The sequence below is a fragment of the Myotis davidii genome, unplaced genomic scaffold (genome assembly GCF_000327345.1).
Source record: "Myotis davidii unplaced genomic scaffold, ASM32734v1 scaffold169, whole genome shotgun sequence".
NCBI classification, from domain to species: domain Eukaryota; kingdom Metazoa; phylum Chordata; class Mammalia; order Chiroptera; family Vespertilionidae; genus Myotis; species Myotis davidii.
Window position 1 is genome coordinate 131,755 of NW_006383005.1, and position 25,645 is coordinate 157,399.

At 37.2% G+C, this 25,645-nt stretch overlaps 1 protein-coding gene across 1 annotated transcript in view; it reads right to left on the reverse strand.

The window, feature by feature from the left end:
• Positions 1-25,645, reverse strand: part of LOC102769384 (UV radiation resistance-associated gene protein) — a gene marked incomplete at its 5' end in the record, with an annotated part of 166,060 nt that overhangs the window by 125,321 nt on the left and 15,094 nt on the right. Inside the window, 2 exons of the mRNA XM_015557473.1 lie at positions 6,335-6,369; positions 15,898-16,015. Of these exons, the coding sequence (XP_015412959.1) occupies positions 6,335-6,369; positions 15,898-16,015 (153 nt within the window). The remainder of the gene's footprint in view (positions 1-6,334; positions 6,370-15,897; positions 16,016-25,645) is intronic.

Consider the following 25,645-nt stretch of genomic DNA (forward strand, 5'->3'; position numbering starts at 1 on the left):
GAAAGAAGAAAAAAGTAAAGATAAAAATGATGAACAACAAAGTGACAACAAATACATATCTATCAACAAGTGAATCTAAAAATCAAATGAATAAAAAATCTGATGAACAGAATAGACTGGTGAATGGAAGAGAATCAAGGGCATGGAAATGGAACAAACTGACGATTCTCAGAGGGGGGATTACAAGGGGGTGTGGAAAGAGATTAGACAAAGATCGTATGTACATGTATGTATTACCTATGGACACAGACAATAGGGTGGCAAGGGCGTGGTGTGGGAACAGGATGGAGGGGAAACATGGGGGGGAAACAAGAAGGACATCTGTAATACTAGGTGTACCAGTTAATGTGGATTTTTTTCAATAGATGGAGTTACACATATGTTGATATATATGTGATTTGATATGTATGCTATTTTGTTGTATTGACAGCAAGCTTCAAAACTTCATATGTCAAATTTGCTGAAGGTTTTAACATCATAGATATTTTTACACTTAAAAATGTTGAATTTTGTGCCCAAAAAAGAGCATTTGTGGGAAGTTTTAATTCATTATTTTATTTTGAAAAAAAGTGCTGCTGAAAGTTAACGTATACTTTGGGCCGAAAAGTCATCAATAAAATGGTGCTTCAACGGCACGAAAGAAAGTCTTTTTTTGCATTGAATTGTGACTGGCGATGAAGAGTGGATTTATTTTGAGAATCCCAAACGCACAGAATCATGGGTTGATCCAGGTCAACCATCAACACCGACTGCAAGGCCAAATCGCTTCGGAAACAAGACAATGCCCTGCTTTTGGTGGGATCGGGAAGGTGTGGTGTATTATGAGCTTCTAAAACCAGGTGAAACCGTTAATACTGGTCACTACCGACAACAAATAATCAATTTGAACCACACTTGGATCGTGAAACGACCAGAGTGTTCCAGAAGACACGGCAAAGTAATTTTGCTTCATGATGACGCACCATCACACACTTCAAATCAGTTAAAGACACGTTAAAAGATCTTGCCTGGGAAGTATTAACCCACCCGCCGTATTCACCAGACCTTGCTCCTTCAGATTACCACTTGTTCCTATCGATGGCACACGCACATTCTGAGCAGCACTTCAATACATATGAAGGAGTGGAAAATTGGGACTCTGAATGGTCTGCCTCAAAACAAGGAAAGTTCTATTGGGACGGTATCCACAAAGTACCTGAAAGGTGGGGGGAATGTGTAGCTAGCGATGGACATTGCTTTGAATAAAGCACTTTTGATGTTTCTCTTGAAATTATCACGTTTTCTTTGATTACAAAATCCGCCATTATTAACCGGTACACCTAGTAATCTCAACAATAAAAAATTTTTAAAAATTAAAAAAAAAAGCTAAAGAGCACAGAAATAGAGCAATAAGGCATGAATTTGGTATTAGAAAAACAAATATTTGTCAGTGGAGAAATAACCTCATCCATCTTCTTCATAAGACTTAAAGGAAATTGCCACAAATTGAGGAAGCTGATTTATATTTTATCACTGAATACATACAAAATATTTCCTATCACAGGTCAGGCAATACACCTGAAGGAAGGAAAAACTGCTAAATAAATACTCCCTTGGAATGGGTGAAAGAAATTTCAAAATAACAAGAGGCTAGTAAGATTGATCACAATCCTCACAGGACTATTGCCAAGGCTCTGTGTTTCAGTTTAAACATAAGTGCTCACTTTTTCTTGGTGAACATAAAATAATGATGAGTCTTACAACTGACACCTTGGATTAGGCTATATATATATATACTATACTATAAATTGCTTTTTCCTTGCTTGTTTGCCAAGTACAAGCCAACCACAATACAATGCCTATGGAGGATACGACAATGAACTACACAGTCCCTGTCTTCATGAGGTTTATCCTGTATATTAGAGGACCTAAGGCAACCATATGAACAGCTATTATACTGATTTAGAATGGTACTAGTAGTATAAGTGCAAAGTATATATATTTTTAAAGCGCACACACATAAAGAGATTTCTTCTTACTAATGTTACAGATTCTAAGAAAGCTTTACAGAAACATCTAGAAATGTGCTGTCCAACACTATATACATTAGTCATGTGTAGTTAAATTAAAATTAAACAGAACTAGCCCTAGCTGGTTTGGCTCGGTGGATAGAGCGTTGGCCTGGGAACTGAAGGGTCCCACGTTTGATTCCAATCAAGGGCACATGCCCGGGGTTGCAGGCTTGATCCCCAGTTGGAGGCATGTAGGAGGCAGCTGATCAATGATTCCCTCTCATCACTGATGTTTCTATCTCTCTCTCTCCCTCTCCCTTCCTCTCTGAAATCAATAAAAATATATATTTTTTAAAATTAAATAAAACTAAAAATTTGGTTCCTCAGACTTAACCACATTTCAGGTGCTCAACAGCCACATGTGGCTGGGCACCTGTACTGGACAGTGCACAGACACTGCCAACATCGCAGAAAGTTCATTGGACAGCACTAAGTTGGAGTGTTCGGGAGTTAGGACAAGGCACAGAATAGGCACACAAGAACAGTTTAGCCTGGCCAGTGTGGCTCAGTGATTGAGCATGAAGACTTATGAACCAGGAGGTCAGGGTTCGATTCCCAGTCAGGGCACATGCCCAGGCTGCAGGCTTGATCCCCTGAGTGGGTTGTGCAAGAGGCAGCTGATCATTTTCTCTCATCATGAATATTTCCATCTCTCTTCTTCTCCCTTCCTTTCTGAAATCAATAAAAATATTTTTTTTAAAAAAAGGACAGTTTATCTAATCTTCAAGGAAAAACATTGTTTCTAACTGTGTATCCATTTTTCCATGTTGCCTCTGACATCAGAGTGGCAAAACCAGCCACTCTGGTCTAAAAACAAGCTCAGAGTGCATAGCTAGGAAAAAGTCAAAGCCTTCAAAGTTACATGAGTAAAAAAGATTATTCACAAGCTCACCAGCCTCCAACTTAGGTCACCAGAGTGAAAATTTACCAAAAGCTTAGCTAGAAATAAAGTATTAGTTTGCCTAGTCCTTTAGTGGCTAATAAGAAGTCAGTCAATAAATGTATTTATGGGAGAATCCATTCATTAAGAAACATTTGCTGAGCACTTTCTATGTACCAAGCACAATGGTAAAGAGGAGGAATAGAAGCATTTAAATCATTAACTCTATTCAGCAAATATCACAATAGTTTAAGAATTATAAACTCCTTGTCCTGACCGGTTTGGCTCAGTGGACAGAGCGTCGGCCTGCGGACTGAAGGGTCCCAGGTTCGATTCCGGTCAAGGGCATGTACCTTGGTTGCGGGCACATCCCCAGTAGGGGGTATGCAGGAGGCAGCTGATCGACGTTTCTCTCTCATCGATGTTTCTAACTCTATCCCTCTCCCTTCCTCTCTGTAAAAAAAATAAATATTTAAAAAAAAAAGAATTATAAACTCCTAAGCAGGAACCACAGCCCGTGTAGCTCAATAGGTTGGAGCGTTGTTCCACACACCAAAAGGTGGCAGGTTTGGAGTGTGTGCAGGAGGGCCTTTTGATGTTTCTCTCTCTTGGCAGGTGACAATAAAAAACAAACAAACTCCTGAGCAGGGGAAAAAAATCAACAAATTCTGCTCATCTGTGGTTCTTGAGAGACAGCAGGGAGGTAACAAGGTGCCATCCCCATCATATGCCCTGAAGGTTGTTGATTCCTGGGCGCTCAGTGCCCTTTAATCTGCATCAGGCGCAATGCCTTAGCAAAAAGCTCAGATGAATCCTTTCAAAAAGAAGAGAAATGAACTGAGGTCTATCAAATCTATATCAAGGTTATAAAAGAAACAAACAATCCTTGCCAAAAATATAATCTCAAAGAATATCCTTAAAAGGAAATATCAATGAATCAACATTTAACAAATAACTACCCAACAGAAGGAATACAGTGGGAGCTAGGGTGACATAAAGATATTCGGGCAGTCTCCAACCTCCAGGAGCTTTCATCCACTTCCGGAAATGAAATGCTTTTGAACAAGTACAATGCAAGCAAGTGCTGGTAAGTGGTATACTCAGGAAACAATTACAGGAGAAACTAGAAGTGAAAAGGACCTTGGAAGTCTTTTTGTCCAACCCTCTCCCTTGTCTGGAATCTATTTTTACAAAACACGACTCAGCCTAAGTACACCGGAGATGAAGATGTCACATTTTGTAGAGACAGCTCAGCTCAGAAGCAACTCAAGACAGGAGTCCAAAGGAGCTGAAGATAGTGATGATGTTTAGAAATATGGATCTGAATATCAAGAAAATACAATACTAACAATGCAGAATTATACACTAAGGTACCACTATAGCATAAAGTCCATTATGATACAAATCCAGAGAAAATGCAAGGGGATGTTGTAAAACCATCTCCAACTATAGTTTTGACTACAGAAAAGGGAGCAGATAAATCAAAGTGGCATTCTACTCTATAAACCCTTTCCCCAGCTCTCACTCGTCTGTGGGGGTTTTTCTATTTCTATTTCCACCTAAGCCAAAAGAAAAGGAAAAACTAATATTGACTCAGTAGCTACTATGTCAAGCATGATGCTAGCCATTTATCATGAATCCTGTAATGCTTGAAGAGCTTTACTGATGACTGGAGCTCCTCAGAGATGGGCTTAAGGAATCTGTTTGGCTAAGGATCCAAATCTAGTATGATATTTGAGACATTTGGAAGACAGCTTGATGAAGAGGAAAGAGTAGTAGAAACTTTAAGAGAGAAGGTCTGGGAACTGAAGTTCTGGTCTTGCAGTTGTAGAACTACAAAAGTTGCTGGGCCTCTCTGTGGGGCAATTTCTTAAGGCCTACCCCATCTACCCTTCATGATTTTCTAAGGATCGAAATGGAAGAACATATTTTATTTTTTTTTCTAATATATTTTTATTGATTTCAGAGAGGAAGGGGAGAGAAGAGAAACATCAATGATGAAAAAGAGAATCACTGATTGGTTGGCTCCTCAGTGCCCGCTACTGGGGATCAAGCCCACAACCTGGGCATGTGCCCTTGACCAGAATCAAACCCGGGACCCTTCCATCTGCAGGCAGACGCTCTATCCACTGAGCCAAACTGGCTAGGACTGGAATAACATATTTCAAAGGAGTCTGAAAATATAATACCTCACTGATTTATCCATTTAACAAATACTCCCTGAGCTGTTCTACACTGTAGGGTTTCAGAGATGCACAAGATTGGGAAGGTCCTTGCTCTCAAGAGACTTAAGCTGTGGTAGATGGGAGATGGATAATAAATAAACAAGTGAACAGGAGTCCCCAATAGTGAGAATGCTCTAAAGAAAATAAAACAGATGACGTGAAAAACAGTGAATAGAGAAAAGGGAACTACTGTATTTTTTTTTTAAAGAGCAGCATTTTTTTCTAATCCTTACCTGAGGATATGTTTGTATTGATTTTTATAGAGAGAAAGAAACATCAATGTGACAGAGAAACATCGATCAGTTGCCTCCTATATGCACTCCAACTGGAGATCAAACCCACAACCTACGTATGTGCCCAAACCAGGAATCCAACTCAAGACCTTTCGGTGTACAGGACAACACTCCAACAGGTCAGGACAAGAGGGAAATACTTTAGATGGAATAGTCATAGAAGGTCTGGCTGAAATCACGTAGCTGAGACCTCAAAGAATTCTTCAGCCAAATGTTTCCCATACTTGTGGGAGCAAGTATTCTAGGTATAAGGAACAAGACACGCTGGGCATGTTCAAAGCACTGAAAAATGAGTTATGCCTAGAACACAATGAGTGAGAAAAAATATTAGGAGATGAGGTTTAAAAATGTAGACAGTGGTCAAATCCAGTATGGTCTTAGACCATTAAAAGGATATTATCATTGGCATAAAGCTCTTCTTTTTATCAATATGGCCCAATAAATTGAGTCATTTATGCAAATATCAAGTGTACAGATTATCAAAAGTAGAACACTTCCCAATTTCTAACTGAGGAATGCCATTCCCAAAAGCAGGGGAAGGATCCTATACGACAGCATTTTAAAGAACTATATCTAAACAAAATATCATTTATTACAATGTTTGGTAAGTCAAAAACCTCTACAGTAAATAGAAGTGATAGAATTATAAAATTTAATTTGAAAAAACACCAAAGTTTTTAATGGAAAAAATATCAGTTCATTCAGCAAATATTTATCAACCATCTGGTATGTGCCAGGCATGTTTTAAGCACCAGAGATACAGCAATGAACAAATCAATAAAGATTTAAGCAGTAATTAAGCAGAAGATTTAATGGGAGAAGGCAGAACTAAACTTGACCTTATAGGAGTTATAGGTATATGCACCTGTCAGAAGGCAAACTTACCAAGGAATTCTTAATCACTTCACTTCTATAAAATTCTGGAAAAAAAGAAAAAGAACAATAAGTGATCTGGAAAAAAAATAAAATTCATTAACTCTTAATCTGGTAAATGTTTTAACATTTGTTTCAGTAAGACATTTTCAAGGGATCTAGTCTCTCTATATCTTTATCTGTAAAAAATTAAAGAAATAAAGGTTAAATGAAAGTGTTTTAAAGGGGAAAACATTAGTAAAGGAAGGTCGAAACCTGTTACGATTTAGGTTAGCTACTTTTACTTTTACTGGCTCCTTTTACCCTAGATTCTAATTTGAGTCCTTAAAACTCAGACTTTCTTATCCCCTACCTACTCCCACTCTCTACAACCGATTCCGTATTCTCTGTTTTTCTCAAACATCACTTATGATTATTCACTGTAGGATTGTAAAGTGAATAGTGATCTAGCAACCAGGTAACTTAAGTTCTGATTCCACCTGTCATTAATATTCTGTCTCTTTCATTTCTTTGGGGTCATTTTTCATCAGACAACTTAGAAAATTAGACTAATGACCAAACATCCTCTGTAAACATTAAAATTTAATAATTCAGCCCTCTCCAGGTGGCTCAGTTAGTTGGAACATCATCGGGTACACCAAAAGGTGGTGGATTCAATTCACGGTCAGGGCACAGACCTAGGTTGCAGGTTCAATCCCAGGTTGGAACTCCTACAGGAGGCAACCAATGTTTCTCTCTCACATGATCTCTCTCTCTCTTTCCCTCTCCTTCTTCTTTTCTCTTAAAATCAATTAAAAAAATCCTGTGAGGATTAAAAAAATTTTTTTTAACTTTCATGATTCTACAAACCTTCAAGTATGTTGTAAATGTTAGAAAACCAGAAGACACAATCAAAAAAGAGAAATGTGACTGAGGCAGACATTTCCAACTACTCTCCAACATTCCCTGTAGACCCTGCCAACGTCATCTCCAGGATACTCTGTCTATCTCTGCAGAGCCTACAAGGACCCTTGTATCCTTACGTTGCTAAAGGGAACTATTTCCCAAATGTGATGCACATATCATTGGTACTTGAGGTGATTTTAGATGATTCATGGACAAATTATATTTTTTCTAATACACTGAAACTTGTGTTGTACATATTACACCACTCATCGTAAGCTCCATAAAGGAGGAGGAGTAGTGTCTGTTTTGTACAATTGCTGTCTCCTCAGTACATAAAACCATTCCTGGCACAGGGTAGACAAAAGTTTTTTTGAATCAACAATTTCACACATTATTCTTAACCATAAGTTTAAAAATAATCAACTTTTAAAAATATATTAAATACGCAATGGTATAGGTAACATTCAAATAAGAGTGCAACTTGTCAAGGTGATCCACTAATAACTGAAGTTTGGCCCGGCTGGTGTGGCTCAGGGGTTGAGAGTCGACCTATGAACCAGGAGGTCACAGTTCGATTCCCGGTCAGGGCACATACCCAGGTTGTGGGCTCAATCCCCAGTGTGTGGCCTACAGAGGCAGCCGATCAATGATTTTCTCTAATTATTGATGTTTTAATTTCTAGCTCTCTCTCCCTTCCTCTCTGAAATCAATAAAAGTATATTTAAAAAAAAAGATAACTGAAGCTTGGGAATCATCACGCAGTAAATAAAAAGCAGACATGGACATAACACTTTTTTTTTTTTTTTGGTTAATCCTCATCCGAGATTATTTTTCCATCGACTTTTAGGAAGAGTGGAAGAGAGAAGGAAAGACAGAGAAACATCAATGTGAAAGAAATACATCAATTGGCTGCCTCCTGCACGAGCCCTAACTAGGGCTCAGGCCAGGGAGGAGCCTGCAACCAAGGTACGTATCCTTGACCAGAATCAAACCCTTTAGTCTATAGGCTGATGCTCTATCCACTGAGCCAAACCAGAGAAGGTGGTCATAACACTTTTATGTGCATACTCTTTTGATTAAAGCACTTCTTGACAAACGTATCATCTATGTTACTCTCAGCTTGTCTTCCTAAAAAAATAAAGATAGGATATTTGATTTTGTGGAGAAAGAGTCACAATATATTAAGTAAAAAAAAAAAAAACAGGTTCTAAGAATTTATAACAGGATCCAAATTATTAACAATGTTTATCTTAGATGACAAGATTAATTTGTTTACTTTTAGTTTTTGCTTTAAAGCTTTCTAATTTTTCTATCTCCAAATAATTATTTGAAATAAGAAAAGAGATCATTCTAATCGTCTTTAAAAAGAATCTGCTACTGCCCTGGCCAGTGTGACTCAATGGTCAGAGTGTTGGTCTGCACACCGAAGGGTCTCTGGTTCAATTTCTGGTCAAGGGCTTCTACCTGGGTTGCAGGTTCAACCCCTGGCCCCTTTCAGGCTCATGGAGGCAACCAATTGATGTGTCTCTCACACATCAATGTTTCTCTCTCTCTCTCCTTTCCACTCCCTCTAAAAATCAATGGAAAAAATATCCTCAGGAAAGGATTAACAAAAAGACAAAAAAAAAAAGAATCTCCTACTTCCCTAACCGGTTTGGCTCAGTGGATAGAGCGTCAGCCTACAGAATGAAGGGTCCCAGGTTCAGTTCTGGTCAAGCGCATGTACCTTGGTTGCAAGCACATCCCCAGTAGGGGGTGTGCAGGAGGCAGCTGATCGATGTTTCTCTCATCGATGTTCCTAACTTTCTATCCCTCTCCCTTCCTCTCTGTAAAAAAATCAATAAAATATATATTTTTTTAAAAAAGAATCTCCTACTGATGAACATTTAGGGTACTGCCAATTTTTAGATATTTCAATTAATGTTATAAATAAAAAATCTTTTGAAGTAAAGTTGCATAAGTTTGATATATTACCAAATTATTCACTAAAAATACTGTACCAATTTACAATCCCACTTATGAGAATACCTGTTTCCCCAACACTAGGCAACACTAAGTATTATTCTTTTCATTTTATTTCCCAAATGGCCAACCAATTACTCCAACCATAAATTAACTAGAGATACATATGTATGTATGTAAATTAATAAATTAATTTATTAATAAATTAACATATATTTAGCCAAAACCGGTTTGGCTCAGTGAATAGAGCGTCGGCCTGCGGACTGAAAGGTCCCAGGTTCGATTCCAGTCAAGCTTGTATCTTGATTGCGGGCATATCCCCAGTGGAGGGTGTGAGGGAGGCGGCTGATCAATGTTTCTCTCTCATCGATGTTCCTAACTTTCTATCCCTCTCCCTTCCTCTCTGTAAAAAAATCAATAAAATATATACTTTAAAAACATATATTTAATTTAATGTATTTACATATATTAATTTAATGTGTTTATTATGTTAATATATACATATGTTCTAATTTATATACACCATATATATTTTTAGAAAGAATAACTAAAAGGGCTAAAAGTTGTTGTTTTCTATAACAAGGTACTTTTGCTTTATACTTTTACATTTTTCTATCATTTGAATTCATTACAATATGTATTACTTTTAAAATCAGTGGGGGGTGGGGGAGAAAGATACTCTTTTTTTCTTTTAATCTGCAAAGTTAAACTACTAATCAGTTCCCAAAATAAATACCTCCAGCTCTTAGAAGATGAATAGTATTATTTCTTTCAAAACTTTGCTGATTATATATAAACTAGAGGCCCGGTGCACAAAATTCATGCACGGGAGACAGGGGAGTCCCTCAGCCTGGCCTGCACCCTCTCACAATCTGGGACCCCTCGAGGGATGTCTGACTGCCGGTAAACCGGCAGTAGGACATCCTCCTCGGAATCCAGGGCCGCTGGCTCCTAACCACTAGCCTGGCTGCCTGATCGCCACTAACCACTCTGCCTGCCTGCCGGATCACCCCTAACCACCTCTGCCTCGGTCCCCACCACAGCGGCTTCGTCCAGAAGGACATCCGGAAGGTCATTCAGCTGTCCGGTCTAATTGGCATATTACACTTTTATTATTATAGATGAAACTAAACAATTTTTCTTCTCCATGAGACCCTCAAAACGGACTTTCTAATTTAAATGTAGAGAGGCCAACAAAGGAGCCACACAATTTGAAAAGAAATCACTGAGTCTGAAATAATTTCTAACATGCTAAACATGGGTCTACAGTGTATATCATTCTGTTACGTCTAAAACATTCTATTACAATAAAATCAGCAGCATCGTGAAAAAAGAGAATGAATTTTTTAAAAATTTAGTTGAAAACCAGTTCCAGTCCCCAAACTACCATGTATAAGCTTGACCCTGGACAAGTCAACCTTTTTAGGCCATAGTTTCTTTAGTTTACAAAGGAGAATTACACCAGAAAAATAACAGGGCTGTTTTGAGTCTCAAAAAAAATCGTGAACTATACATTATATTTTTATTAATACAATTCTATTAATTTTTATTAATTCAATCTGAGCAAAAATGATTATTATCTGAGACTTATTTCTACATGAAAAGGACCATCAGATACAAACATTCCTCTATCCATGCCAAGGCGTGTTTTTAAACACGCTTCCAATGGCATGTTTTGGCTGTTATGTAGCATTCCACTCACTCAACAAATGCTTTTTTAGTAGCTCAACCTCACTCAGAATAGAAAAATACAAACTTAAACTATACTATAAAACTATTTTATCAGATTGGCAAAAATTCGGAAGTTTGATTGTAGAGGCTGTTGGTGAGGCTCTGGGAAAAAGGACAGAGCAAGTGGAAGTAAATAAGGACGCTTTTCTAATAGCTACCATAGCTGCTGAGTACACCCTCTCTTTGTAATTTTACTTCTTGGAATGTACAAAATAATGTCCTTGTAAAGTTATTCAATACAGTACTATGTGTACAGCAAAAGATTAGAACCACCTATAAATGCCTACTAATAGGAGCCAGTTAAATAATTCATTCAATGCAAAATAAGGAAAGCTCTCTATGAACCAATATGGGAAAACATTTAGGGCATGAAAAAACATTTAAATATGGAAAAATATTTAGGGTATATTAAGTTAAAATTTCAAGCACAGAAATATATATAGCTTGGTACTAATTTTACTTGTGTTTGTATAAAGAATCTCAGGAAAGATAAACAAGAGAGGAATAACTGGTTGTCAGGGCGGGGAGGAAAACTAGGGAGCTTGGACAGGTGAAAGGAAGACTAACACAAACCTATGTACACACAAACATATATGTGTATGTATGTATGTATACATACACACTTTCTATACATGAACTGCACTTTATATATATTCTAAACCAGGGACTGCGTTACCTATTCAAAAAATTAATGGAAAAAAATATGTTTAAGAGCTCAGTATGTGCCAAGCATCGTTCCAAGTATTGGAGACATTGCAGTGAACAAAAGTGACCTAAAAATTACTGACCCACAAATTTCTGCCCTCATAAAGCTTACATTCTAGTGGAGAGAGATATACATTAACCAAATAATTAAACAAGTAGTATGTCAAATGACCTTAAGTATTGTGGAGAAAAACAAAGCACAAAAGACAGGAAGAGAATAGTCACAATTTTTAAAAGGGTTTAGTCAGTGATCAGGGGAGTTTCTCTGAGAAAACATTTGGTATAAAGACCTTAAAGGAGGTGGAGGAGCTTGTCATATAGATGTAGGAGGAAAGTGTGCCCAGGACAAAGACAGACTAAGTACAGAAGCTTTTAAATTGGATAAACTTGATATATTCAAGGAACAGTAAGGTGTGTGTCGCTGGAACAGAGAAGAGTAGAAGGAGATGGGTTCCAAGAGGTAACAGAGGATCAGACCATGAAAGGCCTTTTGGAAAACTTAATAAGGATTTTAGCTTTTACTGAGCAAGACGAGAAGGCACTGAAGGGTTTTCAGGAAAGGAATAATATGATCTCACTTTCATTTTAGGAGATCGGGGTGAGAACATAATGAACAGGGTACATGAGCAGGCAAACCTGCTAAAAGTCTACTTCAATAATTCAGGCAAGAGATGACAGTGGTTTGGAGGTATAAGCAGTGATTGGCTTATGGATATATTTTGATAGCTAAGAGCCAAAAGTATTTGCTGAAAGATTGGATGTGGGATATAAAAAAGGACAATTCAGGAAGATTTCAAGGTTTTTGGCCAAGGAAATGAAAGGATGGAGTTGCCATTTTCTGAAAGAAGGAATAATACAAGAGGTGGTTCAGAGCTAGAATATCAGAAACTTGGTTTTTAATATATTAAGTTTAAGTTACCTACTAAACTCCAAAAAGAGATGTAGAGTAGGTGACTAAATACAGGAATATGAGTTCAGAGGGGAGGTTCAAGCTAAGAATATGTTTGCAAGTTGTTAGTGATAAATGATATTTAAAACTATAAGACTTGGATGAGATCACCAAAATGGATTACATAGAGTTTGTCTTCTGATGTATTCAAAATAGCTGGCTGATGTTCCAGGAGAAGACAGGCACTCACATTTCACGGTGAGAAAATAATTATGGCTTAAGAACAACCTTGATTTTATAAATATTCCAAATTTAAGAGGAAACTAGGATTAAAACCTAGCTCCTCATACATAACACAAGGCTTTGTTCTCTGGAAATGTAATAACTAGTGTTTGATTTGAACTACCTAAAAGGCAGACAGTCTCCTAAGAGCACTAAAAGATGTCGATTTTTTAAAAAATCTCATATATAACTTCTTAGGATCTGCTGCGAATTCAGCTGAAATAAAAGAATAACTTGGAAATCAGCATTTCAAATATTCTTCCAATAAAAACACTTTATTTTAAAATTAACGATGCCACTAAACAAGTGTTACAGGTGGTTTTGTGTGATGAGCCAACTGGCTTTCTATCATGGTCATCCTACACCAAGGGCCACATAATATTCATGAAATGAATAACTGGACCTGAATTTGTCATCACAGTTCCAATAAGACAAGGTGGTATAACTAGGTTAGTAAGGAAAGAGCTTCCTGGCTCCTCCTGTTATAGGTTAAGTTATGGGCCCAACAAAACCACCATGAATAGACTTCATTCATCCATGACATTTTGGAGCAGAAAAAAGTCCCAGAAATCGTCAATCCTCTCATTTTAGATATAAGTTAACTAAATGCCATTTAGTGACAGACTCAAAACCACCACCAACACTGGACTTCCCTGTGGTCTGTCACCAGCTATTCGCTAATTGTATTAGTGATCATTTTTATTGAAATAGAGAAACAGTCTATGATCACTTCTAAACTCAAAATGTAATCTGAGCTAGAAGACGAAAAACAAGAACAAAAAAGATGACTTTCTTTATATCTCTTAGACAAGTTTTTACATCATGGTCATCAGCCACTCCTGTGACTATTCTCTTTTTAGAAACTACTATTATGATTATTAACATTACAATTCTAATAACAACTGCTATCATTTACCACCTACCTAAAATGCACTAAATACTATGTTAATTACTATTATCAGAGGTAACACTGAAGCAAGGATACAGAAGTTCTATGAAGATAACAATAACTAATTATATAGAAATCTATCAAACATTTAAAATACTCTGGCATTGTCATATATTGCCAATGATAAAACCAATTAGTGAGCAGTAGATCAAAAGTTTTAAGATCTGTAAAACTGCTTATATCTTTAGGACAAATAGCAACCAAACTGTTTATTTACCTCTGGACACAAAGGAAGACATTTCCCAGGCCCTTTTCACCTAAAAAAGACAACTCAAATGTATGGCCGGCCAATGGAATGTAATGGAATTAAGCTGGGCCATTTCCATTAAGAAAATTTCCCTCAAATAATCCATCTCTTGCCATGCCAGAGGTCTTATGTTGGTGGCAGCAGCATTCCAAAATAGAAGGAGCCTGGGTACCTGAGTCACCACTTACTGGACATCTGCCAGGACACTACCAGATAAAGAATATCTGTACTGAACTTAGTTCAAGAAATGTATTATGTTAAGCCACTGAGATTTGTGGTACTTGTTACAGTAGCTAGCATTAATCATTCAAATTACTACAATTGTTTTTAAAATATGCAATGGTGCCCGGGCTGGTGTGGCTCAGTTTGTTGGAGTGCGGTCTTATACACTGAAATGTCACGAGTTCAATTCCCAGTCAGGGCACATACTCAGGTTGTGAATTCCATCCCCCATTGAGCACATAGGGGAGGCAAATGATCCATCTTTCTTTCTCTTTCTCTCTCTCTCTCTCTCTCTCTCTCGTCAATAAAGAACAAATCTATCCTCACGTGAGGATAAAAATATGTATATGCATGCAATGGTCAGAATAAAAAATAAGAATGAAATAAAATGCCAGATTTCAGAGTCCTTTTTCATCCTTAAAAAATATTGTAATGCTATTTAAAATAGGGGTGGGAGGGTTCTACTCTATGTAACCCCTGATTGAATGTTTTAATGAGCATATGCTGGCATTAAATTTTTAAAATATATTTTATTGATTTTTTACAGAGAGGAAGGGAGAGAGATAGAGAGTTAGAAACATCAATGAGAGAGAAACATCGATCAGCTGCCTCCTGCACATCTCCCACTGGGGATGTGCCCGCAACCAAGGTACATGCCCTTGACGGAATCGAACCTGGGACCTTTCAGTCCGCAGGCTGATGCTCTATCCACTGAGCCAAACCGGTTTCGGCTAAAATTTTTTTAAGTTGGTAAAACAACTACTCCTTTAATAATGGTCTGGAAAAGTAATTAAAACCAAAAGATAAATGTCATTTGAATAGTTCATCTTTGCCACAGGAAAAAATTAAAAAAATAAATCCTTAGTAACTTTCAATAAAATAATGCCATCTTTTGTTAATATAAGACCTTTAATCACATCCTACCAAGTGTCATCACCTTCTCAGCTGATCCTCATAAAAATGTCTTGCCGGCTTCACAGAACCTCCTTATTTCCGTTTTACAAATGGGAAAATTTGGGTTCAAAAAGCCATAGTCTTTTACCAAAGTCATACAGCTAGTGAATAGCTGAGCTAGTACTAGTATCGATATTTTCAATCCTAATCTAATACTCCCATCATTACATTTGCTTCTCTTCTTACACCACCTGGCATAAGGTCACCGATTATATCAAAGTGCTTTTCACGCAATATGTATTCAAAAGACACTTGTGATTTTGAATAAAATATCTGCTCTACTCTTAGAACTGTCACTTACGGAAGAATCAACATTTCAATACATAAAACTTAATTCATAAAAACCATGACAATTCTTATAAAAAAAAATGGCTCCATATTCACAAGGAATTACACATATAAGAAAATATTAACTAGGACCCAATTTTACCATAGTATTAAAGAAAGCAATTACATTTTTTTAAAAAGCAAATTAGTACTGGATACTGGCCTCATATATTTTAAGTGGCAGCTACTGGAATAAAGATATTCATAAAGGAATGATAAACTTATCAATGTAAGGCTTAGTTATCTGAAAGAACTACTTAAACGTCATGTTTCTTTAATATATACAACTGCACAGGGAAATATTTTCACAGCATGACAATTTAGCTTTCCAGTAAGCAATAACAGCAAGAGGCACTTGTGTTACAAAAGAATAAAAATGAGACGTAATGACCTGTGGGGAGTGAGTCCACAGATTCCCTTACCTTTATATATCTTTTCAGAATTACACAAGTGAAGTGTGAAGTAGGTATCAAGGAGTTGATGGCCATTTCTGTTCACAATGTTCCGGGCAGCAATGTTCCGAAGGTGTCTAAGACGACGCTAAAAAGTAGCCAAAAAAAAAGAGAGGGAGAGGGAGAGAGGTGCTCAGCTTTTTCCTCTTATAAAATTTTCTGAAAGTTACAATTCAAAAATGAAAGACAGTAAGTTGTCCCAGACATCTATTTGTTGAGACAGCAATCTTCACAGAGTTTCTTATTTATGTCTCAGCATCCCCTCCCTATGCATTTACAAGGTTAAAAAAATGTCACTTTCATGTTGTGAGCATGAAATGACAATGTGAAATATTTTTGAAAAGCATAAATGTTACATAGGTGCTATTTACCTGCAGAACAGCCTTAGTATTTCCTGGAACATAAACTAAGTAGTAATTTGCTTTTTTTTTCCCTTTCAGAAGGATGTGCTGGTAGACATGCAAAGTCCATCTCAAACCAACAGAAAATCAGCAGCTATTACATACACACAACCCTATTGCTAGTTCAGACCATCTATCTGTACAACCAAGAAAAGAGGCCAAAACCAAAAAATAAGTGCAATTACTCGTGGTCACTCCATCCAGCCAATAATTCAACTGTCGTGAGCTTAGATTCTCACAACCAGCAGCCACCCAAGCTGTTTCCTAATCAGGCCTCCTTCCCAACAATTTCTCAAACTAGGGTGCATGAATTATTTGGAGTTACAAGTGTGTCAGAAAGGCAAAAGCTCCTTAACCAACAGTACAAATCAACAAAAATACAAGATAACTTAAGGGATAGCCAAATCATCTCAAATCACACTGAAAAAATGCTGGCAATGCTGAAATCTGAGATTCGTTCCCAAAAGCTGGTTCTCTGTGTCAAATGATTATTTTTGGAGACTTAAAAATAGAAACAAAGTGCTCAGTTTTAAAATATGCTTAAAGCTCTCCCTTCGGGCTAAAAGACAGCCTATTCTACTGAGGTAAGTCCATCTTTAGTTACATGCGCAGTCAACCAGAAAAGTACAGTTCTTTCTTTACATGCAATCCTTTCTCCCAATCCACAGATTAAGATTCTTTAAGAGAGAAGGTTATTGTCTAATAAATTTGTTTAACCCCCTACGTATAAAAAGTCCCAAATGTATTTACAGAAAGTTCCCAGGGCTTACTCTAAAAGACTCATTTTCCCACAATCTGCAGTTTCCATTTCACACCCTGGATTACAGCAACGATTTCCTCCTACTATATATTTCCATTAGCCCTCTCAGTCAAGATCTTAAATTGACAGGCCCACCAATCATTGCCTACACACAATAATCACATTTATTTTGCTGTAAGACTGCAATCCTGTACTCTATTGAAAGGCTTGAGAATATTACCCAAAGCGTCTAACACCAAATACAAACTTCCCATTACTGTCTTCAAAGCCTGTGCAATCCGACATCTCCACATCCTATCCTGACTTCACACTAGACCTCAGTCACGCATGACAGCTTACGGTTCCATGCATGTTCCTAGCTCCATGCTTTTGCTAGAAATGATCTAGAATACCATTCTCTTTAAAGAGATCCCATTTCCACTTCAAAGTTAAGGAGACAAGATTCCTTCTTCCTTAGCTCTAGCTGAAATTAATTGCTCCTTTCTTAGAATAAAAAGAACTTTGCTTCTATCTCTTCTATACACTTATTTTCATTCAGCCTTGTACTTCAGGAAGTTGTTTAGTCATTTTCCCTATTAACCGAGGAAGAAAAGACTTAATGGCAGAGACCATTACCATCACTGTACTGTTAGCACTTATTAAATGCTTACCATGTGCCATGTACTGTCCAAAACACTTCATACATGTGACCTATTTAATCCTCATAACAATCCCATGAGGTTAGGATTACTCACTATCATTATTCATCTTTTAATCTCAACATTTCTAAGTAACAAAATATAAACAAAGAAATAAAACAGTAAGTGATAAATAATGAGAGGGGTATCTCAAAAGAAGGAAAGCAGGAAGAAAGCAAAGAGGTTATATGTATCTTTCCATACACACACACACACACACACGTATATAACATATATATCTATATATACACACCTAATAGATATAATCTGGTCTTTATACTTTATTGCTGCAGAGGGCAGAGCATTGACCTATCCTTCAACTCAAGAGAGTAATTTTATGACAAATACAAGGACAACGGGACTGAGTGCCTTAACAAAGCAGGATGCAGGGCTTGGACAGAGACTGAACTGTAATGAATGCACAGATATTGCGGAAGGGATCTTTGTAATTAAATTACAGTCTTTGGAATTACTCTTCAAAATAACATTCCATACAGCTTTCTTTGCCAACAATCTCTAAACTTTCTCAAATGCTCCGTGCTTTCAGTTATAAAATACTCTGGGCATTTCATTCTACAGCAATAGCTTTAGGCAGCGAAGATATGCACTAGTAACACTCATCTCCAAATCTAAAGCTGAATAGAATTTAATTTTTAAGTTGGACTTAACATAACCTTAAACACTTAACATATTTTAAACACTTCCTATAAGATATCCTATATAGAGGTTAAAAACATTCACTAAATCATTTTTCTTGAAATGTTAATGTTTATTGCATGTAACATATTTTAAATTGTTTTTCTTGAAAATTATAAAAAACATTCACTAGCATCTGAAATTAAAACCTCTTATTCACCTTTGACTTGGAGGCCTGAAGGATGTAATTAAAGCACAACTCTGCTACCTGAAATGCTGGCAGTGGGCAAAGGATCGTATGACTCGAAATTCCTTAATTTTTTAACAAATCTTTCCAGAATAATTTCTAAAACAAGACTTAAGTGGCATGCACTGTAGATCTGAAACATTTGCTTTTGTTGTTTTAAAAGATGAATTACTCATTAGTATGATTGTAAACTGGTGCCTCTAGATGTTGTAATATTACGAGTGAAGAAAAAGCCAAGGTCCCAGGTACTCATGGACCTGATATAAAAAGACAAGTCACAGAAGTAGACGTGGTCAATAAACGTATGAAAAGATGTAGTTAACCTTCGAACAGGGGACACCTATCCCCCCACACACAGTGGAAATTTCATGTATAATTTTTGACTCCCAAAAAACTTAACTATAATAGCCTACTAATGACTAGAAGGAAACTTTACTGATCATATAAATAGTCAATTGACACATATTTTGAATAAGCATTTTATATTGTATTCTTACAATAAAGTAAGCTAGAGAAAAGAAAATGTTATTCAGAAAATCATAAAGAGAAAATGCATTTGCAGCACTGTACTGTATTTATCAATATCATAAGTTTATGATGTCTTTTTACTAGATGAATCGTGTCAATACCTACATCAATATTGTCTTATATGATAAATACAAAACACTTCAGATGTTAAACATATCACTAAAACTAAACATCCAAAAATGAAAAGGTACTGTGAAAAAGAAATTCATATTTATTTAGAAGTATAACAATTCATGCATTGGTAATGAAGAAGCATCAATCTGGTACCCTAGGATAATCAATATGATTGCTTCACAGCAGTAAGAAAATCTCCAAAAAATATTCCAATATATTTATTGCAAAAAATCCACATATAAGTGGACCCACACAGTTCAAACCCATGTTGTTCAAGTGTCAACTGTATAATCATAATTGTAGATAAGCACGCCAAAACGAACATTCTACCTTGTGGCAGACTGCAGTGTCCAAATGGCTGCACCAATACTTCCCATCCCACATGTTCTCTTACAAGTAATGTTGCCACTTCTCCATTACAAAGTGGGGGGTCTATGTTCCATCTCCCTTAAACTTGGGCAGGTCTGTGACGGTGGTAAAAATGATGCTAGGTGGCTGCTGAGGCTAAATCATATAATCACCTCGTCCTCTTACAGGGTGCTCTTCCTTGGAATTCAGTCACCCTGCTACGAGGCTGCCAAGCAGCCAGATGGAAAGGATTTCCGTGGTGTTCTCCTCAGCCCCAGATGAGATCCCAGCTAAAGCAGACATATGACCATTTCAGTCCCCAGCCTTTGACACTCAGAAATGAATGACATCAAGTAAAGCACAGAAAAGTTGTCCCCACCAAGCCCAAACTGACCTGAATATTTGTGAGCAAAATAAATAATGATGTTGTTTTAAGCCACCAAATTCTTTGTTACTCAGCAACAGAAAATGAAGAGACCTATCTGATTAAAGAGTCAAACTATTTTATCTCGGTCAAGGTCTATATGAGTAAGGAAAACAATGTTGGGAGAAATAGAAAAGAATCCAATTTGATGGGAGGGCAATTTAGCAATAATTATCAAACTTTAAATTGCATATAATATTTGACCAAGCAATTCCCTAAGTCACAAAAATGTGCAACAATATGCTAATTCTGATATTGGCTATAAAAGCAAAAAATAAATAACCACTCTTAAATTGTGGTACACACGTACAAAGGAAAACTATATAACCTTTTTTTTAAAGTGCCAATACAGAACAAAAACAAGAGAGCAAGAAATTTTAAATGTTCATGTAAAGAAATATACTTTGTATCCTGAATGATGTAGATCAAGAGTTGGCCAACTTGTTTCATAAAAGGTCAAAGAGTAAAGACTTCCCCTTTTCAGGGCACATCCTGTCTCTGCACATTCTTAGTGATTATGTTTGTTTACAATCCTTTAACAATGTAAAAACCTTTCTTACCTCATCAGTTGTTATAAAAAACACTGACTGTTTGCTGACCCTAATGTAGATAATCACAAATATTATGAGACTAGAGGCCCGGTGCACGAATTCATGTACCAGTGGGGTTCCTCAGCCTGGCCTGCGGGATCAGACCGAAACCAGCTCTCCAGCATCTCCTGAGGGGCCCTGGATTGTGAGAAGGCACAGCTGTCTGCTCCCTGGTGGTCAGTGCACGTCATAGTGAACGGTTGAGCAGCCTTAGCATATCATTAGCATATTACACTTTGATTGGTTGAATGGACTACCGGACACTTGGCATATTAGGCTTTTATTATATAGGATAATTTTTTAAAGTAATATCTGGTTTGGAAATGTAGTCAAACTTCTAGACACCTCCCGCCTTTCCTATTTTCAACTCATTTCAGGTCAGGTATTTTTTTCTCAGCCTGGGGTGGGGCTACATGGCATGGAAGATTTAAAGTCCAGTTGTTTCCAATGCACTGGAATCTGTTTTCAGATTACTGCTGCTTTGGAATACTGTTCTGAGGGGCAACAAAAGCAAACTTGAGAGGAAATTAGTTTTCCACATTTCCACAGAAGGCAAAAATGTTTATTTACTGAATTGAGAATTTAAGCTTAATAAATTAGGTCAATCTTTAAAAAAAAAATACAAAAGCCCCTTCCATGTCATAGCACTATCAGTCATCTATTTTTTCTAATCTTTTATACCACCTGGAAGACTCACTGTGAAAAGTATTGAAAGAACACAAAAACGCTTTAATGCTAGTGCCTGGTGCTACCGCTGTAAGCAAATGGTGCCAACAGCGAATGTTGCAAATTTAAACAACAACCCACCAACTCTAATCTCTCAGAAAATACTTTGTAACTTATCCCTAATTGCCAGCTTTCTCTGAAGCATATTACACAACCTTGGAACTAAACCTTTTCTTTTGACATTAACTCTGCTCTCACCAAAGTTCAAATCAGTTCTACAATTTAATTGTCATTTACTAAGCACTACTAAATTATAAAACAGGCTTTTCCAAAATTTAGCTCTGAACTTTCTACCTTTGTTATAGGTTTTGGCTCTAGGTGTTTGTGGGTGTTTGTCTTTTTTCTCCATCCTATTCACTGAAATCTTGGTGGAAGACCCAAACCTGCCTTTTTCCCTCTATATTTCCTCTGGGGAGTGGTGCTCTAAGAAGCAGTTGCTTATACTGACAGATCTGGTGTCTTCCTCTGCGTGTCTCTCTCATCCATCCTCTCTTGTTCCCTTTCTTTTCTGTTTTATCTTGCTGGTATTTCCTTCGCAGACTACGCGAGGAACTGTGGGGATACAAACATAGTATTCCCTAATCTCAGAATATGTAATTTTATGGAAGTATTGGAGTTTGTGCACATGAAAAGGCCAATTTGAGGTTAAAAAATATCCAGTAGTGTACTTTTCAGTGAGCATGTATTAGAGCACTATTACTTTAGAAATATAAGGCCAAGGAAGAAAGACACAGAATTACACAGGATGATCTGGAGAATAAAAATTGGAAGACATGCCTGGCCAGTGTGGCCCAGTGGTTAAGCATTGACCCATGAACCAGGAGGTCATGGTTTGATTCCTGGTCAGGGTTCAATTCCCAGGGGGAGGCATGCAGGAGGTAGCTTGATGTTTCTATCTCTCTCTCCCTCCCTCTCTCTGAAATCAATAAAAACGTATCTTTAAAAAAATTGGCAGGCAGTTGTCAGGGTCCCTGTGCTAAATTAATATTATGTCTGTAATCTGCTTCAAAACAATTGGGATGAGGGAAGGAGGACAAGTATGTAGACATGAATAAAAGGAGACCTGCCATGAGGTGGCTGTTATTGAAGCTGGGTAATAGGTGCCTGGGAGTTCATTATATACCTTCTCTATATATAATATAACTGCAGACTGAAAATATTCTTTAAAAAGAAAATCCCAGAAGTTCCAAAAAAGCAAAATTTGAGTTTGCTATGCACCAATGAGCACCATGCTGAATCCACACAAATGAAGTAATGCGTAGGCAATCCCTGCTGTAGCCTGTATACAAATATAGGTTATACGCAAATGCTACACCATTTTTTTATAAGGGACTTTGTGGAGAGTGGCTACAGCATTTGGACAGGTTCAAGCCTCCTCAGACTAATGAGAGGGCACGGTCCTCTCATGGCAAAGCCCCCTCAGCACAATTATAGCCAAAGGCTATGGTTGTAAGCTTGGCCTTATGGTCCGAACCAGTGGTCCCACGTGGCTGAGTGATATGGGCTGTGGGAAGTGCAGCAAGTACTGCCAAAGCAAAGCTTGATGGAGTTCAGGTGCATGTAATTGAGTAGATTTGAAACCCGCAAGAACATTGTAAACATCTTGACCACGCCCTTACTTTGCCTCCAGGAATCTGGCTATAAAATAAAGACTTGGCTTGCAGGCTATGGCACTGTTTCTCCATCAGAGAGCAGTGTCCCACCTAGCCCCAGCTTTATTCTCGTCTGTCTTTTTTAATCCTTCACCGCACTCCCTCAGGTTGACCCCTGGCCGTACTGAGGGTGGCACAGCACTTGAGCATCTGAAAATTTTGGTATTAGGGGTGGAGGGAGGTCCTAGAACCAATTGTCTATGACTGTATACACATTTCAATATACATATTGCATTATTCACTGAAATGTCCATTTAAAAAGTTTAAAGTAATGTCAATAAGAACAGAAAAAGGTAAGATCATATAGGATCCTAGAAAAATAGATAATAAATTCATGTGGAAAAATAGATAATAAATTCATTAAGTCCAGCGACTTCTGGACTTAATGGGGGCTAATTAGATAATGGATATGGTTGAGGATGAAGGGAAGATTGATAAAAGAGATAAGGGAGTCAAAGGTCCCCTAGGGCAGTGGTCGGCAAACTCATTAGTCAACAGAGCCAAATATCAATGATTGAAATTTCTTTTGAGAGCCAAATTTTTTAAACTTACCCTATATAGGTAGATACATTGTTATTAACTTAATGAGGGTACTCCTAAGGCTTACGAAGAGCCACACTCAAGGGGCCAAAAAGCTGCAGGTGGCGCGCAAGTCGCAGTTTGCTGACCATGGCCCTAGGGAAATAAAACCTAATAAATAAAGATGTCAGGACAATAGAGTAGCCACCAGAAAATAAAAAAGAAATGAAACATATATAAGTAGGAAACATATCCTATATTTTATATCAAATTCCAAACAACTTAAAGATATTTACATGTGAATAATTAAAGCATAAAAGGTACCAAAAGAAATCATAATTATTTTATAATAATCTCAAAGTTCTAAGAATGACATACAACTCGAACCTATAAAAAGAAAAAAATTAATACATTTTACTACACAAAATATTTTTAAATTATGCATAAAACTATCCTAGTGCCCCTAGCCGGTGTGGCTGTTTGTTGAGTGTCATCCCGTGCACCGAGCAGTCCCTGGTTCTGTCCCTGGTTCTGTTCCGTTAGGGCACATGCCAGGTTGCGGGTTCAATCCTCAGTAAGGGGCATGCAGGAGGCAGCTGATCGATGTTTCTTCTCTCTCATCGATGTTTCCATCTCTTTATCCCTTTCCCTTCCTCTCTCCTTAAAAATCCAAACAAAACATATTAAAAATAGTTTCTTCTCCTTAAAAAACAAACTATCCTATGCAATATAAAAGGAAAAAAGAACCTAACAAAAAATGTTTAATTCACATAACAAAGACTTCACTAAAACAAAAAGTTCCTAGAAATCAATTTTTTAAAAAGTCCAACAACCCGGCAGAAAAAAAATTGGCCAAGAAAATTAACAGATAATTCACAGAAAAGGAAATACGAATAGCATTTAAACATGAAAAGATTCTCAACCTCACTCATAAGAGAAATGCAAGTTAAAACTATATTCAAAGGCAAGGCAGTGGCAAAACAGGCACTTTCAGAAAAGAGTATAATTGGTAAAACCTCTATAGATGTCAATCTCACAATATCTTCCAAAACTATAAATGCACATATTCTTTGACTAAGCACTTCCACTTCTGCACTTAGGTTGAAAGTATACTTGCAGAGGGTTGGCTGGTGTGATTCAGTGGTTAGAGCGTCAGTCCCCACACTGAAGGGCCAAGGGCTCAATTCCAGGTCAAGGGCACATACCAGATTTGCAGGTTTAATCATGGCTCGGTCCAGGCTCTTGCAGGAGGCAACCAATCAATGTCTTTCTCACATAGATGTTTCTCTCACTTTCTCTTTCTCTCTTTCTCCCCTCTTCCGCTCCCTTCCATTCTCTAAAAATCAATGGAGCCCTAACCGGGTTGCTCAGTGATAGAGCATCGGCCTTAGGACTGAAGGGTCTCAGGTTCGATTCTGGTCAATGGATGTTTCTCTCTCATCGATGTTTCTCTCTATCCCTCTCCCTTCCTCTCTGTAAAAAATCAATAAAAGATATTTTTTTTAAAAATCAATGGAGAAAATATCCTTGGATGAGGATTACATATATATCCAAATATATATATATATTTGCAGATAAGCAATATAATGTATAAAATACACTATTGTTTGTATTAGCAAAAAAACTGGAACTAAGTTAAATGCCCATCAATAGGGGAGTAGCTAAATTATGGTCTATCCTTTGTAAAATGCTATGTGCCACAAGGAATAAATTATGCGGCCGTTCTTTGAGACCTATTTGGTACAATCTGTAAGATATACCACTAGATTTTTTAAAAATACAAAAGTTTATAAAATCAGTATGTTTTACATGTTATCACTTATTTTTCATAAGGGGGGAAAATAATATAATTATCAGAGATGCATAAAATATAGTTAACAACACTGGTTTCTCCAAGGAAGGGAAAATGGGTAATTGGAGCACAGAGTGATATAGAGGGCCTTCACTGTATCCCTATATAGACCTTTTGAAAATTTTCCACATGAATTTATTATCTACTTTTTAAATAAAACTAAATTTACATTTTTATTTTTATCCTTACCCAAGGACATACTTAGAGGGAGAGGGGGAGGGGAGAGAGGGAGAAAGGGAGGGGG